The sequence below is a fragment of the Bubalus bubalis genome, chromosome 8 (genome assembly GCF_019923935.1).
Source record: "Bubalus bubalis isolate 160015118507 breed Murrah chromosome 8, NDDB_SH_1, whole genome shotgun sequence".
Classification (NCBI taxonomy): Eukaryota; Metazoa; Chordata; class Mammalia; order Artiodactyla; family Bovidae; genus Bubalus; species Bubalus bubalis.
Window position 1 is genome coordinate 15,757,100 of NC_059164.1, and position 18,807 is coordinate 15,775,906.

The window sequence follows — 18,807 nt, forward strand, 5'->3', positions numbered from 1 at the left end:
GTGATTATACTGATAATTGGATGACTGTATACATTTACAAAGCTCAAAGAATTGCATACTTAAAATGGGAGGATTTTATTGTATGCCAGTTACATCTCATCAGAGCTGTAAAACCAACATGGCAGACATTTCAAGAGAAAATTCACATATGCCTTCCTTTTTTTCTTAATCTGATAGAATTAATATACCATTCATTCTTATTTGTTTATTTCAGGCACCTTTCCTGCATATCTATTGACTTACTGATTAACAAGAAAAGCTTTATACACTTGTTCCCAATTTACATTGATTTTTTTGGCATTGTGGTTATGTCTAAAAATAATTATCTTGCTATACACACTGAAATACTTATAGATGAAATATGAAGTCTAGAATGTGTGTTAATACTCCAAGAAAAAAACCAAGTAGATGTTTAGATGAACTAAGATTAGAGAATGTTAAGTTTTGGAGCTGGATTATGTACACCTATTCTGTTAATTATGATTATAATTTTTCACAATAAAAAGATTGAGAACTTAATAAATGGATAAGATATAAACACATACAAATCTATTATTTTCTTCTGTACTAGTAAAGGTAAAATATTGTTCCTTCTACTTACAACATTCCTGACACCAAACGCGTGGGGTTTTTTCCACACCAACTAATGAATTCTCCGACTCTCCAGACACCAACCAGGCATCCTACAATTCAGTTACAATACTGACTACCTGCAGTTAGCACCGACCCCCCAGATTAAGAACTCCACCCCATGAAACTGCCCCTCGTCAGATGCCAGTTGAAAGTTCCAGGTCATCATCTGTACTTTCGACCTACCAGTAGTAAAGAAGGGATTCTGACAACCCTGTCTTCAGGTTCAGTAACTTGCTGTAAGGGGTCAAAATACTCAGAGAAATACATTTACCTGTTTGTTACAAAGGATATAACGGGTCCATACAGATGAGCAAATTTGGAAAACTCAGCAGTGGCCACAGGACTGGAACAGGGCAATGCCAAAGAATAAACTTCCACACACTTGCACTCATCTCGCATGCTAGCAAAGTAATGCTCAAAATTCTCCAAGCTAGGCTTCAACAGTATGTGAACCAAGAATTCCCACATATTCAAGCTGGATTTAGAAAAGGCAGAGGAACCAGAGATCAAATTGCCAACATGCATTGGATCACAGAAAAAGCAAGAGAATTCCAGAAAAACATCTACTTCTGCTTCATTGACTACGCTAAAGCCTTTGACTCTGTGAATCACAACAAACTGTGGAAAATTCTGCAAGAGAGGGAATATCAGACCTTAGGAGGCAGGTCTGATACCTGCCTGTGGTCACGTTACGTCCTTCCTGCGGAACCTGTATGCATGTCAAGAAGCAGCAGTTAGAACTGGACATGGACCAATGGACTGGTTCCACATTGGGAAAGGAAAATGACAAGGCTGTATATTGTCAATTGCTTATTTAACTTATATGCAGAGTACATCATGCAAAATGCTGGGCTGGAAGAAGCACAAGCTGGAATCAAGATTGCAAGGGGAAATATCAGTAACCTCAGATATGCAGATGACACCACCCTTATGGCAGAAAGTGAAGAGGAATAAAGAGCCTCTTGATGAAAGTGAAAGGAGAGAGTGAAAAAGCTGGCTTAAAAATCAACATTCAAAAAAGAAAGATATGGCATCTGGTCCGATCACTTCATGGCAAACAGAAGGGGAAAAAAATGGAAATAGTGACAAAGTTTATTTTCTTGGGTTCCAAAATCACTGCAGATAAGGACTGTAGCCATGAAATTAAAAGATGCTTGCTCCTTGGAAGAAAAGCTATGAAATACCTAGATAGCATATTAAAGAGCAGAAGCATTACTTTGCCAACAAAGGTCCATCTTGTCAAAGCTATGGTTTTTCCAGTAGTCATGTATGGATGTCAGAGTTGGACCATAAAGGAGGCTGAGCACCAAAGAATTGATGCTTTTGACTGCATCAAATTGGACTGCAAAGAGATCAAACCAGTCAATCCTAAAGGAAGTCAATCCTCAATATTCATTGGAAGGATTGATGCTGAAGCTCCAATACTCTGGCCCATGATGCAAGAGCCGACTCACTAGAAAAGACCCTGATGCTGGGAAAGATTGAAGGCAGGAGGAGAAGGGGACAAAGGACAAGACTGTTGGATGACATCACTGACTCAATGGACATGAGTTTGAGCAAGCTCCAGGAGATGGTGAAGGACAGGGGAGCCTGCTGTGCTGCAGTCCACACGGTTGCAAAGAGTCGGATATGACAGTGACTGAACAACAAAATGAACAGCAGGATGAAGAGGTTCACAGGGCAAAGTTTGGCGGTAACTCACATGTAAGAGTTTCTGCTGACATGGAGTTGGTGTGCACCGCCCTTGTGGTACATGGATATATGTTCACCAACCTGGAAACTCTCTGACCCCCAGTGCTGGGATTTTTGGAGGCTTCATCACATAGGCATGCTCCCTCTCCTCTCATCAGAGGTGGGACTGGAAGTTCCAAGCTTCTAGGCATGGGTTCTTTTTAGTGACCAGCACCCCATTCTGAACCTATTCAGGAACCCACTAAGAGTCACCTCATTAGAACGAAAGACTCTTGGTCCTATCACTTAGGAAATTCCAAGGGGTTTAGGAGCTATCTGTCAGGATCGGTGTCAGAAACCAAATATCTGAACAAAAGATGCTCCTAATGCCCCCATCCCTCAGGAAATTACAAGAATTCAGGAACTTTGTGTCAGGAACCAGGGGTGGAAACCAAATACATATTTCTTACTATGTTACAACTAGAAATAGCATGTTAGTATATATCTGGTGAAAAATATAAAATGCCCAGAATTAAACTTAAAAGAAATATGCAAAGTTTAAGACTTTATTGAGGATATGAAATATAAAATAGAGATAAATGGGAAGTCATTCATACATGGGAGGACTCAGTATTTTTCAAATAGTCTTTTGCCCAAAATTAATGTATGAATTGAGTTCCAATGGAAATGTAAAAGGAATTTTTTTATTACTTTAAAAGTTATTTTCAATGTTAATGTGGAAAAGTAATGTCAGTTAAAAAGAAAATTTGAAAAGGCTTTCCCTACTGGATACCAGAATGCAAAATGTAATTGTTGTACAATTATAGCAGTTAAAGTGGATCTCTGAATAGAGATTGTCAGATAACACTTTAAGGAAATCAAATATAGAATCCAAAGAGAAATGTTGGGGCAGTTTTGTTACCATGTGGGAAAAAATGCTACTTCATAACATACAGAAAAATAAATCATAATAGGTTAAATATTTAAATATGAAAAACCATAAAAGTACTGGAAGAAAGATATTTCATACTAAAGTAAACAGCAAATGGATGACAAAGAGTTACAACTTCAATATGAAAAAAGCTCATACATTAATATAAGACAAAGGACATTCACAGGCAGCAATTCACAAATGGCAGGAGCATAGCATGTATGGGAAATATTCATTTAATCAGTGCCTAGCTGTCTACTTCATTGTGAATCATATGTATCAACTTTAACCATTCAGATTAAGGTACAGATCATATTATTTTTCTTTTTTCCTTGTTCATGTTTATGTTTTTAATTTCCTTTGTGTTCTTTAAGTTCCTTGAGAATCAACAGGCTTGACTTCCACTTTATGGTACCTCCCACAGGACAGCTATGAGGGGTATTAATTTTTAAAAGTCCTCCAAAGGACTTTTGAAAACAGCCTTAAAGCTGTTAAGTGAGTGTTATAGAACTTATCATGATATTGTTGCCATACTACTTAGTAATCCAAAAGGTTTTCTTAAATTGTGGATAAAGTATAAATGAAAAATACTAGATGGGGATTGTCACAGTGTGGGGAACAAATCGTTTAAACACACACACACGTAAGCATAGAGCAGAGCTGAAGAGTCACAGGATATATTCAGTTTACATGATTTCAACTGTGCTTTTTCAGTAAAAACAGAAAAATGAATGAAAAAACAGTACAGAGGATTCTGTCTGATATTCTGCTGAAAAAATGTATACAGTTTACAATTATAGCTTTACACTTCCATAAAGGATTATTTTGACTCTGTAATTTTTACCTTCTTACTTTGGAACCTAAATTGCTGTATGTGTACCTGAATTTATATTGTTATCTGAAATGTCAAAATAACTGCTCACTGAGTTTCTGTTTTAAGATTTACCTTGCTTTTTAGTTCATAATTTCTTCATCCACAAATAATTCGATACCACCTTACCTTGTGTTTTGTAGGCTACTGGATCAAGATCAGTCCCTATGCCGCTGTCAAATATATCTGTGCCAAAATCATCTGTTTCACGTGTGCCCTGCAATGTAGAAGGAATAAGTCCTGAATTAGAAAAGGTATTCATTAAAGAAAATAATGGGAAGGAGGATGTGTCCAAGGTAAGGGTATACGGGATGTTTGAATCCCTTTTTTCTTTAATACTGTGAACTATCTCAGTCTTTTTTGTTACAGCTTTATTAGATATAATTCACATACCGTACAATTTACCCATTAAAAGTGTACAGTGGTTTTTGCATGTTCACAGTTATGCAGTCAATACCACAGTCAACTTTACAGCTTTTTCATCACCCCCAAAAGAAACTCCGTACTTTTTAGCAGTCATCTCTTCCTTTTCCTCCAGTGAGACAACCACTAATGTAGTTGGTCTGTGAATTGGCCTGTTCTAGATATTTCATGTAAATGTAGTCATGCAATACAGGGCCCTTGTATCAGGCCTTTTTCACTCAGACTAATGTTTTTAAGGCTGAACTAAGGTTCATTTATAGTGTAGCATGTATCTGTACTTTTATTCCTTTTTACTGCCAAATAATATTCGCTTATACAGATTTTATTATCCAGTCATTAATTGATGAACATTTGTATTATTTCTACTTTCTGTCTGTTAAAAATAATGCTGCCATGAAAAAAACTTCATATACAAGTTTTTGGGTGAACGTGACGTTTTCATGTCTCTTGAGTATATACCTAGAAGTGGAATTGCTAGTATGGTAAACTCTTTGATTAACCTTTTGAGAAACTGCCAGATTGTTTTCCAAAGTAGCCACTCTGTATCATTTTACATCCCCAACCGCAGTGTATGAAAGTTCCAATTTCTCCATCTTCAGCAATACTTATAATTACCTTTTTTATTATAGCCATTCTGATGGGTGTGAAGTGGTACCTCATTATGGTGTTGACCACTGTATATCTTCTTTGGAAAACTGTCTATTTAGACCATTTGCCCCATGTCAAAATTAGGTTGTCCTTTTACTATTGAAATGTAAAAGGTCTAAAGTTCTTACTTTCTAGATAAGAAGTCCTTATTAGATGATTTGAAAATACCTCCCATTCTGTGGGTTGTCTTTTTCACTGTTCATATCCAAGAAAATATTGCCTAATCTAAGGTCACAATGATTTAGTCTTGTGTTTTCCTCTTAGGGTTTTATGGTGTTAGTTTTCACATATAGTTAAGTCTTGCATCCATTTGAATTAATCAAAAATACTTTATAAACTATCTCTGTCCCAGAATAGAAATCTGGACACTCCTGCACATGAACCTATATTTGACCACATTTTAAAGGTATATTCAACAAAAGAAAACATCAAGTAGCTTTTGGCTTAATTATCTGATGGTTTTTTAGAACTAAAATATGATTTATGTCAAATGTCTATCTGATTCCTTCAAATAATGTGTAGGTTTTAAACACTGATTGAGAGTTCATCTCAAAATTCACATAATTTTATATTTATAAAATTGATTGAAAAAACCTTTTTCCAACTTTCAATATTGCTTAGCAAATATAAGCACGAATCATAATTTATTGTATATTCTTCCAGATATGTGCCTGTATGCTAATATATGTTGAATCATTGTATGAATGTACCTTAATTTAAAAGTCCCCTACTGGTGGACATTTAGACTGTTGTCAGTTTTTGTTGTCATAAGCAGTGCTTTAGAAAACACGGTGTACTCTTGGCAGACAGTTTCCAGGCAGTGAAATTGCTAGGTCAGAACATTTGCACATTTTAAATTTTGATTAATATTGCTAAAATTACCATCCCAAAAGGTTGTGCCATTTTACTCTCCCTAAGAGTTAAATTTTTACGTTATATTCATTAGGCCAGAAAGGAACCCTTTAGAAATTGTGCTCTTAGCTTAGCTGTGCATACCATTAAAATGTTTCCTTTATACATTATGTGACATTTAAGAACAGTAATGTAAGGAAGTAAAATTGGTCTAATTTTTTCAGGATGAGATAATCAGTCACATTTGCTAATTCTTTAAGAACTGCTAAGCAAAACTATATTAGAAAATTAAATATACTGATGTAATTCTGGTTTTAAATAAGTCATATTCTAATTTCACAGTAGACATTTCAGAATTACTTTGGTAATAACTAAATAGTAATAACTAAAATATTAATTTTAAGAATTTTTAGATTTATGATTAAGCATGCCTCAAAGTTTTAATAAATCAAAATGTTATCATTTTGGCAGGTGAGCCTGCCAGTAGCTTCCTAAGTATATCAATGTTCTCCATTTCAGTTCAGTTGCTCAGTCATGTCCAACTCTTTGCTACCCCATGAATCGCAGCACGCCAGGCCTCCCTGTCCATCACCAACTCCCAGAGTTCACTCAGACTCACGTCCATTGAGTCAGTGATGCCATCCAGCCCTCTCATCCTCTGTCATCCCCTTCTCCTCCTGCCCCCAATCCCTCCCAGCATCAGAGTCTTTTCTAATGAGTCAGCTCTCCGCATGAGGTGGCCAAACTACTGGAGTTTCAGCTTTAGCATCATTCCTTCCAAAGAAATCCCAGGGCTGATCTCCTTCAGAATGGACTGGTTGGATCTCCCTGCAGTCCAAGGGATTCTCATGAGTCTTCTCCAACACCACAGTTCAAAAGCATCAATTCTTGGGTGCTCAGCTTTCTTCACAGTCCAACTCTCACATCCATACATGACCACTGGGAAAACATAGCCTTGACTAGACGGACCTTTGTTCTAAGCCTTTATAATTTCCATCATTATTTTGTGTAACTATGTAAACCTCTAAAATCTGTCTTGTTATTCTAATTCTCTGAACCCTCTCCCCAACAAAACAGAAGTTGGTTAAGGAAATTGGTATATATTATCCAGTTACAGATTCAGAAGTGGGACTACAGAAAAATTGTGTTTATCAAATAGGACATGAATAAAAGATAACTCAGGGTGTTAAACTTTTTAAATTACAAATTGATACATTATTATTTTACTGATTACCAATATTGACATTTTATTAAAGTAAGATTGTTGTCAACTTAAATATATAAGTTTTAAGAAAGACCTCTGTCATAAAGGCCTCATGTATTTTCCAAAATGATCTTTCTTGATGGATTGTTCTGAGAAACTCCCACAGCTATCATATAATTTTGTCAAAAAAACAAAAAACAACAAAAAAAAACCCTGCACCAGTGATTTCTTAGAATTTAGTGCAGAGTTGTAATTAAAATCTAAATTTAGTTAAGTAAAAGAAAATAATGTAATAAAATAATTATTTTCTTAGCATTTGACCAAGTACATTAATATATCTTTGGGAATATTTCTTTCCTAAGTTGGAAAATTTTACTTTTGTTATGTTACAAAATGAACTAATGTTCCATAAGTGACTATATTCTTTATAGTAGCATGGTCATTGTCAGGTTGTAAAGATGGTATAGATTTGGTTTAGCAACTTTGCATAGATAAATGAAGTTTTCATTTTAGGTTTTGGCCTTTACTTGTTACAGAAAAAACTGATACTCTTTGAGTCTCATGTTGCACCTTAATTCATTTTCCATCTGACAAATGTTTCTAAATCTAAAATCTCTGAAATGTTTCTAAAATCTCTGAAATGACAAACCTCAGGATTGATAGCCTATAAATAGTAAAAATAAGTTGTAAATAAACTAAGCATATACTGGTTCTTTTTTCCCAGCATTTCATCCTTGTCTATATAATAACAAAAATACTGTAAATGGTTAATATATACATTGTATTTGTTGACCTCACTTTGTTAGCTTGCTGATGAGTAAGATACATCTTTACAGCAGAAGCGGAGTAGAGAGAGTCAGAAGCTCTGATGCCATTTAAATGATCATGTCAGCCGGAGCTGTATAAGTTCCTTTTTGGTGAAGATACTGTACTGATGAGGTCTAGGGTCTTCTTAGGTTGAAAATATATGATTCATATATGAGTCTACAATTATAATTTCATTTCTGTTTATTTTTGTCACTCAGAACAATGCATTAGAACTAGGCAAAATCCATTAGTAGTCCTACTCAGTTGGATACCAAATTAGTAGAATTGTTCAGTTACATTAATATCCTCCATTCAGTTCTACTAGAATAAGTCTGTTTATTAGACACTTTGGGTAACCTGCAAAACCTGTTCCTGGCTTGTAAAAGGAAAAAAAGAAAGAATGAAAAATGGAAATCCATACCTGTGAATATGAGATTTCTCTTTTCTTATTAGCAAGTCAAAGTGGTTTCTGGAGCAGTTTGACTAATTCTTTGGACAAATGTTTACTGAGTGTCTGCTGTCTGCCAGGCACAGTTAGGATCCAGTGTTAAAAGACGCCCCTGTCCTAGAGGAGTATTCCTGGGAGTACTGACCTAAAGGTAACTGGCAGAAATGATGACCTAAGATAGGTATCTTTATTCTCTGAAGAATCAGCTATGCTGGCAATAATAGTGAAAAGTGAAATCAAAAGAAACAGCATGTGCTTTCTGTATGGATGAAGCGTGTGAACCGTCACTGACTGTGCGCTGGTTGCTGCTCTTCCAGCCTCTGGACATCCCTGATGGTCGGAGAGCCCCCCTCCCTGCTCACTACCGGAGCAGCAGCACTCGCAGCATCGACACACAGACCCCGTCTGTGCAGGAGCGCAGCAGCAGCTGCAGCAGCCACTCACCCTGCGCCTCTCCCTTCTGCCCCCCGGAATCCCAGGACGGCAGCCCTTGCTCAACAGAGGATTTACTCTATGATCGTGATAAAGGTGAGAATGGGATCATCCACTTAGGTAGCGGGTGTGTTACAGGGCTTTGCTCATTATACTTCCTTTGTCTTAGACCATTACATCACCTTTTTTCTTTTGTTGAATGGTGGGACTGTAAAGGATCGGTGGATCTAGGTTTGTTTGTTCATTGGTTTCACGTACCCCCTTCTTTGTGACTTTCGCAAACATCTTCCATAAATGTGTCAGAGGAGCACAGCGCATGGTTCTAACAGTTAATGAAAGCTATCAAATGAGTGTGGACAGCTTCACATAATACAACACACAGTTTTTTTCCTCGGTATTGTCCAGAGTTAAGGATGGTTATGGTAGACTTTAGGGTTCTCATGCCTGAGGTTAGATTTCATAATAATATTAATTTGAAAGGAAATAATTTCTAAAAATTCTGTTGGAAAACGAGGATATCTTTAACCAAGTAAGATAAAGTTTAACAAGTACCTGCAGCACATCACAGATTATATTATGGTATGTAGATGAATTATTAACACCAATAAGAGTGCGGAACCCGTGGGGCTTATTGCCTGTCAGGCCCTCACTGCCTGTGTCCTCCTGTCCTCAGTCAGGCCCTCAGCACCCGTGTCCTCCTGTCCTCAGTCAGGCCCTCAGCGCCCGTGTCCTCCTGTCCTCAGTCAGGCCCTCTGCGCCCGTGTCCTCCTGTCCTCAGTCAGGCCCTCTGCGCCCGTGTCCTCCTGTCCTCAGTCAGGCCCTCAGCGCCTGTGTCCTCCTGTCCTCAGTCAGGCCCTCAGCGCCCGTGTCCTCCTGTCAGGCCCTCAGCGCCTGTGTCCTCCTGTCCTCAGTCAGGCCCTCAGCGCCCGTGTCCTCCTGTCCTCAGTCAGGCCCTCAGCGCCCGTGTCCTCAGTCAGGCCCTCACTGCCCGTGTCCTCCTGTCCTCAGTCAGGCCCTCAGCGCCTGTGTCCTCCTGTCCTCAGTCAGGCCCTCAGCGCCTGTGTCCTCCCGTCCTCAGTCAGGCCCTCACTGCCCGTGTCCTCCCGTCCTCAGTCAGGCCCTCAGCGCCTGTGTCGTCCTGTCCTCAGTCAGGCCCTCAGCGCCTGTGTCCTCCCATCCTCAGTCAGGCCCTCAGCGCCTGTGTCGTCCTGTCCTCAGTCAGGCCCTCAGCGCCTGTGTCCTCCCATCCTCAGTCAGGCCCTCACTGCCTGTGTCCTCCCGTCCTCAGTCAGGCCCTCACTGCCCGTGTCCTCCTGTCCTCAGTCAGGCCCTCAGCGCCTGTGTCCTCCTGTCCTCAGTCAGGCCCTCACTGCCCGTGTCCTCCTGTCAGGCCCTCACTGCCCGTGTCCTCCTGTCCTCAGTCAGGCCCTCACTGCCCGTGTCCTCCTGTCCTCAGTCAGGCCCTCACTGCCTGTGTCCTCCTGTCCTCAGTCAGGCCCTCAGCGCCCATGTCCTCCTGTCAGGCCCTCACTGCCTGTGTCCTCCTGTCCTCAGTCAGGCCCTCAGCGTCTGTGTCCTCCTGTCAGGCCCTAACCGCCTGTGTCCTGTCCTCAGTCAGGCCCTCAGCACCCGTGTCCTGCTGTCAGGCCCTCACTGCCTGTGTCCTCCTGTCCTCAGTCAGGCCCTCAGCACCCGTGTCCTCCTGTCCTCCTGTCAGGCCCTCGCTGCCCGTGTCCTCCTGTCCTCAGTCAGGCCCTCAGCACCCGTGTCCTCCTGTCCTCAGTCAGGCCCTCACCGCCCGTGTCCTCCTGTCAGGCCCTCACCGCTCGTGTCCTCCTGTCCTCAGTCAGGCCCTCACCGCCCGTGTCCTCCTGTCAGGCCCTCACCGCTCGTGTCCTCCTGTCCTCAGTCAGGCCCTTAGCGCCCGTGTCTTCCTGTCAGGCTCTCACTGCCCGTGTCCTCCTGTCCTCGTGTCAGGCACTTGACTGCTAGTGTTCACTCTCTTTTTTTAATTTCTGGACCCTGAGTCAAAGACGGTTCCAAAGACTGCCCAACTGCCACCTTCCTAGCTACTTACAAAGGAATACTGCACTTCCTTTGTAACACATTTACTGCTTGTCACCACAGAAAAACAGATCATAGGCAACAAAATTTTAAAAACATGAAAAAAATAAAGTTTACTAAATCTTACAGGATTTTATGGGCCTTGTCCTGGCTTGACCTCAAGTCCCCTCATTTTGTTTTGAGATATTAATACATTTAAAGTGCCCAAATATTAAGTGCTAAGCCCCCTGAAGTTTTACACATTTGCACTCATGCAGCTACCTCTTGGATCAAGATACAGAACATATTTTGCATCCCAGAAGGCTTCTTAGCTCCCTTTCCAAAAAGAATCCTTCTGCTCTCTGCCTGGAAGTAACCACTGTTCTCTCCTCCATCACTGTAGCCTAATTTTTCCCCATTACTGGATTTCGCAGAAATGAAATGATGCAGTCTATGTTCTTTTGGTCTGGCTTGTTTCAGTCATCATTATACCTGACTCTCTGCTGAGATTTTAGAGGGAAGCTCCCTTGGACTTCGTCGTCTGCTTTTATTTCTGTGGGTGGATATCAGTGCTTGTCCGTTTTCATTTCACCCTTGCCTTACTGGAAGCCTTGGAGTTCTCTTCCTCCATTAAGAATGTATTGAAAGCAGAACCTTAGTTAGGCATCTCTCTGCTTCAGCTGGAATGTCTGTTTCAAAGAATGTCAGACTAGGGAACTTCCAATACACTAAGGCGTCCTACCACAGCAGACAGTTCAATCAATTCCTCACATTTTTAATATGGATGTTTCATAATAAAACAAACAAGACGACACCTTGCTTCTAGTAGGAGGGTTTGTTTTGAAGGTTAATAATCATATCTTGTTTTAGGATGCACAGGTAGTAAATGGTAAAGCGAATATTGTTTGATTGATTCCAAAACCTGTATTTTTTGTTATATCAGTAAAAAGGATAAGTGCAGATCACTTTTGCTACTTATTAGCACTTGTAGTTGGGTTAAAAGGAAAAGTAAAAATAACAGTGATACAAGGCTAGGCAGTAGATTCTGGAGTTTTGTTTTCTTCTAAGTATAATCCTATGGGTAATTGAGATGCTGAACCTAAAGGGAGATGTATTAGGAAATTGATAGATGAGTTCCATTTTGGTTTGCTGTTTGTGAGGTTGCCTTCCCGGCCTCTATGGGAGTGTATCCGTTGAGGCAGTCTCACAGCCACTTAGAACCACATTTTCTTTATTTATCTGTTCATGGACATGCAGGTTGTCCCCATGATTTGGATATTGTGAATAACACCACAGTGAGCATAAAAACACACGTATCTCTCTGAGATAGTATAGTAATCTGAATTCTGACGATTTTTTAGGGAAGTTAGACTTTTTCCTAAGACTTTGCCTTTGGTTGTATATAGTTTTTCTATACCCTTTTATTCTTTTTTCCCAGATATCTGCCTGTTAATGTTCTGTTCCTCTTGTGTTTTTTTGTTTTTTGTTTTAAAATGTAAAATGAGAACATTGGTCCAGATCATCTCTAAGGCCAACAGTTTTTTTTTAAAAATTGTTTTCTTAGTAAAACAGGGTGATAATACTTGTTTTATACTTCATACCACTGTTGGGGTTAAATGAGATATTGGACCAAAGTGCTTAGCACAACTCCTGGTATGTAGTACACATTGAATAAATAGTGTTGGGTGTGACTAATAGTCATTTTTTAAAAAATTTTTTTAGAAACTAAGGAGATTGCAGAATCATTAAGACACTTTTCCATTTTCTACAAAACTACCTCAGTTTGGAAATTTAAGACCTCATGACATAAGTTTCTTAATATACTTACCAATGTAGCTTTGAGGCATTACTTTGTAATTAAGATCAAGTTTACATTACTGTTTTCTGGAAAACTGTGTGACCTATTACAATGTTCAGTTTCTAGTTCTCAAATCAACTACCTTCTTTGTGAAGGAAAATTAAAAAGCATCTCTCTCTTTTACATACATATGTATACGTGTCTGTATCATACATATACGTGTATTTTAGGATTGGGAGTGGAGGTTTATGTATTTCAGCTGAGTTGATGCTTCTGGTTTATTCAAGATATGTTTCTTAGCCATCTACTGTATGTCAGGCACTGTACTGCACAGTGGGAAATAGAGAAGAGGAAGATGTGATACCTATTTTTAAGAGCTTTATACTCTAATAAGGATTAATAGTAATGTTAAAAAATAATACACTATTACACAAGTGTATTCAGAATACTAAAGGGACAAAGGAGAGGGAGTTGTCAGTTTTGCGGTTTCTGAAACTTACATATTTAAGTAATTCAAACTATAGAATAATCTCTAACTCATTGCTTCCCTATGAACAGCCCAATTTTTTTTTACAATACTAAGTCTAGCTTATAATTTTCACTTTTCCACAGTAAAGCTTAAATTGATCTTTTGTTTTATATTTATTTCCTGTAAAGAAAAAAGGGAAGCTATAGATTTCTAAGAGGTTTGGATTGATTTGGAGTACCTACCTCTTCTGAAGTTGCTGTTGTGGAATAGCTAGGTTAGACATCCAGAATTGGCATGCTCCCAGGGGAGAGGGATAGGCATGTGAGTTTATTGCTCTAATGAGAGATGGGCTGGTGTGATTATTTTTCTAGTGTTCATCTGCTATATACTTATCCTTTTACTGACTTTGTTATTTCTGCTTATCCCTAACATCTGTTTTTCTCCATGACACATGTATACTTTGAGACCTATAAAATAATTTTAGTTGATTAGCATGTTGGTTTTTCTTTGGTTCTTTAGATTGCAGTGCCAGGACAAAAACACTCTATTAAGAAAAGTCTAGCCTTTAAGAGACTATTTTCAGGTTTTATTTTTTTGAGTTGGGTGGTTTTTGGACAGATTTTTCCAGTGACTTAAAGGGTGAAGGCAGCCAGCTATCATGTGTAAAGTTGCTTGGCTAACTAACCGAGTAACAGCCACAGGTCTACACAATGATTTCTGTGGAGAATTCAGGGATCCAGAATAAGAGTTCTCATCTTCTCATCTCCAGAATATACCCTATGATTATTTAGCCTAAATTCTACCTTATCACGCCCAAAATGCAAGGGAGAAAAACAGCCATTTATATAATGTAAATGGCAGTGTCAAATATTATTTCTTTCAGCAGCTCTGCCAGCTTTCCTTATTGGTACCAAGTCACAAAATCTAGACTTCAGTCTGCCACTTATAGTTGATCTTTGGCACAGTTCACTTAGGCAGTTGTCATAAAATTCTGCAGTTTTGCAAGATATTGTGGAAACATTGATTATTCTAATCATGAAGTCAACTGAACCATTCTACTCAGGCCAACCACTAGGAGCTGTATTCCAAGATTCCATAAATTGGCTACTTGGAACTTAAACTGGGTTTCCCAACAGGAACAATGTATATCATGTGGATGGAGTTTCCAAGGGCCAGTGCACATCAGTCTGTTTAACTCATACCATGATTTAACTCATTTATATTTCTGAACTGTAGGTATTAGGACTGAGAAGTCCATAGTTGCAGGAAAGAAAGAAACAGTTTTATCTTTTCAGGGTCTAGGGCTGACCCTAGCCAGACTTTTGAAAAAGACTCTCTTTGATGTCTTATTCCTTTCTATATACATTTTAAACTCTGTTTGCAGTCATCTTGAGGGCTCTGTTTCTTAACACTCTTTGACGTTTGCCCTTAACATGCTTTAACCCTTCATCTTCTAGACAGCCTCATCAGCCAAGATTTTGTGGCACTTTTCTTTGTGGTTTATATTGTGAAAATAGGTATGTTAGATATACTTGTTTTAGCCACCACACCTTGAAAATCACTTCGTTTGAGCTTTGATCTGTTTCTCGAACAATAGGTTATCCCCACATGATTCTAGGTGCTTATTATCCTAGAAGAACCTCTCCGTGGTAAAATTACAAAGAGTGTAGAACTCTTACCCCACAAAGGAGTTATTCCATAGGTTAAAAACTGAACTTCTGGAGAATTATGTCCCTAAGTTCATCTTCTCTGTTTTGCTTTTTCAAGATTGCATCTGAAATTATATATATTCACATTATCTGATGTGTTTAATCATCCAGTAAATGCCTTTCCACACTCTTTCTGGAATGTTTGCTGCTGCTGCTCAGTCGCTTCAGTTGTGTCCGACTCTGTGCGACCCCATAGACGGCAGCGCACCAGGCTCCCCCGTCCCTGGGATTCTCCAGGCAAGAACACTGGAGTGGGTTGCCATTTCCTTCTCCAATGCATGAAAGTGAAAAGTGAAAGTGAAGTTGCTCAGTCATGTCTGACTCTTAGCCACCCCATGGACTGCAGCCCACCAGGCTCCTACGTCCATGGGATTTTCCAGGCAAGAGTACCGGAGTGGGGTGCCATTGCCTTCTCCGTTTACAATTGTACTAATGGCAATTGCTGTGCTAACTTTCTGTGGATGAGTTACTATTCTTAATTCAAAATTATTAGTAAGTATAAAACTCACAGAGAAGGCAATGGCACCCCACTCCAGTACTCTTGCTTGGAAAATCCCATGGACGGAGGAGCCTGGTAGGCTGCAGTCCATGGGGTCGCAAAGAGTCGTACACGACTGCGCGACTTCACTTCCACTTTTCGCTTTCATGCATTGGACAAGGAAATGGCAACCCACTCCAGTGCTCTTGCCTGGAGAATCCCAGGGACGGGGGAGCCTGGTGGGCTGCCGTCAATGGGGTCGCACAGTGTCGGACACGACTGAAGCAACTTAGCAGCAGCAGCAGCATACAGCTCACTTCTAGCATTTACAGCCTAGAGTCTAAAACAAAAGCAAACCAAAAGTTATTTATATGCCTGCATATATAATTTGGTATATATCAAAAGATCTCCAGGAAGATCCCCTGGAGGAGGGCATGGCAACCCACTCCAGTACTCTTGCCTGGAGAATCCCATGGACAGAGGAGCCTGGTGGGCTACAGTCCATGGGGTTGCAAAAGACTCGGACACTAGTGAGCATGGATGCATATATAATTTCACTTAATCTCCAGTTATCTATTTACTATGATATAAGCTCCATCAAGAGCAGGTAACTTTAATTTGCTCATTACTTTATCCTCAACAACTACAGTGCTGCCTATCATTAGTATAGAGTAATGATTAGTGGAGATTTTTTGAGTTGTTTTTTTTTTTTTTTTTTTTTTTTTTTTGCCTATTATACAGAGTGAAGTAAGCCAGAAAGAAAAACACCAGTACACTATACTAACGCATATATATGGAATTTAGAAAGATGGTAACAATAACCCTGTATATGAGTGTTCTTTCTTCATGGTATGTCCATTTTTAAAGAATATATTGTTAAAAACAATAAAATCCTTTTCTTTAAGTTATTTAATTATATATGTTAGGTTTTTGAATCTTTGGGAAGAGTAGGATAATGCTCCCTGCTACCCAAAAAAAAAGACAGTAGAGAGTAACCACTCTAAGGTTATGCTAACAGTGATACAGGTCTTTGGTGAGAAAGAAGCCATAAAGTTCAGATTTCCTATTGAAATTACAGAAAAGAAAGTAACTTTGCTAAAATCTATCTCATCTTATACTCTGATCATGACTAGGAAAAAAATAGGGTATCAAGTAGACTAGAGAAAAGGAGAATCTGTTGAATTTTTTCTTTCTGTTACGTTCCTCTAAGAAGAAATAGGAAGCATTGAAGCTCTTCTTTGCACTGTGCCTTTGTAATAGAAGGCAGACCCAGTAGAGCTGTTACCTAAGCTCTAAGACCTTAAGTAGAAGCCTAGAATGTTAGACTGGAACTTGATCATCTAGTCTCATGAGGACACTACAGTTGAGATAGATCAAAACAGTGATGCAGATAGCGTGACGATCATGGACTCTGACTCGGCCGCAGCCATTGAATCTCTGCTCTTCCACTGACTAGTTGTGTATCTCTGGGCAAGTTACTCAGGTTCTCTGTATCTTGGTTTTCTGGGAAATGATGGCACTGCCTCATAGGATTGTTATGATGATTAAATGTGCTCAGGTGCCTTTACCTTTTTTATCTCCTGTAATATTACCACAATCCTGGACAGTGTCATTATTTTAAGACTAGGGAGCCTAAGGCATAGAAAAGTGAAGTGAACTTTTCTAAAGTCTATGGAGTCCAGAGGCCAGCAGAAATCTTTTGTAGGAACTTCACACTACTTGTTGCCGCCTTTGCAAGAGGAATGGCCATTTCACAGTCATTCAGCTGTGAAAGAGCCTGTTGTGTGGAGAACAGTACAAAATCGTATGGCTGGAGCACAGGGATAAGTGGTAGGGAGGAGAAAGCAGTAAGAGTGGAGACGTAGGTAGGAAGGCCACTATTTCATAAGGGCCTTGTAGCCTTGCTAAAATAAACAGACAACTAAGTGAAGAACTTTTGCCAGCTAAAGGACATGACCAGCTCTAAGGATAAAGCTACAGAAGTGGAGAGAGACTTTAAGAGGAGGAGATAAGATGCTATTTAGATAGTCTAGTCCTGAATCTCCAAACTTGGCTTATTACACACTTTTTTCAGCAGTTATTAATCTATACCTGTAATGTGAATTTATATATTTCTGAGTTATCTAAGTACATAGTTCAATGCATATACAAAATATGTATTGGTAAAATTTTCTTATTTTTAGGGATAAAAAGTAAATGCGTATAAATGTTCTCCCGATTTCCTCCTGCATGTCAGCAGATTGTTTAGTGCACTCTAGTTGGGAAACCACAAGTGTTGGGCAAAGATGAGGACGGATAGCACAGGCAGAGGAATTGGAAGAAATAGACTGAAGAAGAGTCAGCAGCATTTGGTGGTTGATTAGATGGACAAGGTGAGGGGTTAGAAAAATGAGGATAAAGGCAGAGTTCTACCAAGGTTCTAGCTTGGAACATGGGAAAACAGTTACCACTGTGAATAAGGCAGTGAATGTCAGAGAAGGAACAGGCTTTCAGGTGACTATTATATAAGTTTAACATTACATTTGGTTATCTGCTTACAGATGTTATAATGCCATTTCCCTTTAAGCAAGAATGAGGAGAGAGGAGAAATACTGAATTTTTACATAACATTTTGTTTTGCCTTCAGTTTCACTCTGTAAATATTTAAGTGCACATTTAAAATTATATTGAAACTTTTTCCTTCTGTAGGACACTTTTGGAGCACTTTAATATGAAACACTGTGTTTCAGATTTTTGAAAACTGATGTCCCTGGAAATTTGTTCATCTAAAAAGTTCAAGAATGTGAAAACTAAGGTTCTAGCAGAAGAATTCTCCTAAGATCCTTAATTACTTTTCCAGATATAAAATATTCTGGGTAATCTGAAATTTATTTTCAGTTTAGTTTTACCATTGTGATTAATAAGAGGCATGATTTTAGTCTATAAATCGGTTTGAAGACTGTCTTCAATAGGGTGATTTGCTTTCATTTTTAACTGCCATGTCAGATAGATTCAGAGTGACTTGTTCACATTCGTGTACAGGTCTGAGTGACTAGTTAGTATGTTGGTGACGACAAGTCACATTTGAAGGCAACACTGAGCAGTTGTGCTGCCTATCAGGATTATGTTTGCAAAAGAAGCTCTCGTGTATTGTGAGTACACAAGAACAAAGGAGCAACTAGAGTTTGTTTGCTTAATTTGTAAATTATCAATTCAATGAATGCAGAGTAAAATGTAAAACACAGGCCTAACATTTGGAATGTAAGTTAAGTCCCAGTTAATTCAAAACAGTCTTATTTGAGAACAAAGTTCAAAAATACAAGTGACAAGGGTTATAATGTTAATTTTTTCCTCCTTACCTTTTGCTATATGCTGATCTAAGAAAGATCTTAGCTGTCTATAGCTGTGTTG

General features: G+C 39.1%; 1 protein-coding gene and 1 long non-coding RNA gene across 3 annotated transcripts in view; one reads left to right on the forward strand and one right to left on the reverse strand.

Annotated features, from left to right (window-relative positions):
* GLCCI1 (glucocorticoid induced 1) overlaps positions 1-18,807 on the forward strand; it is a 107,727-nt gene that overhangs the window by 79,251 nt on the left and 9,669 nt on the right. For both annotated transcript variants that reach the window (XM_006058671.4, XM_025290893.3), the window contains exons 5-6: positions 4,250-4,402; positions 8,806-9,016. In XM_006058671.4, coding sequence (XP_006058733.4) covers positions 4,250-4,402; positions 8,806-9,016 — 364 coding nt within the window. The remainder of the gene's footprint in view (positions 1-4,249; positions 4,403-8,805; positions 9,017-18,807) is intronic.
* Positions 1-18,807, reverse strand: part of LOC123334658 — a 56,759-nt gene that overhangs the window by 1,690 nt on the left and 36,262 nt on the right. The window contains exon 3 of the long non-coding RNA XR_006552662.2: positions 4,236-4,323. This is a non-coding gene — a long non-coding RNA (uncharacterized LOC123334658). The remainder of the gene's footprint in view (positions 1-4,235; positions 4,324-18,807) is intronic.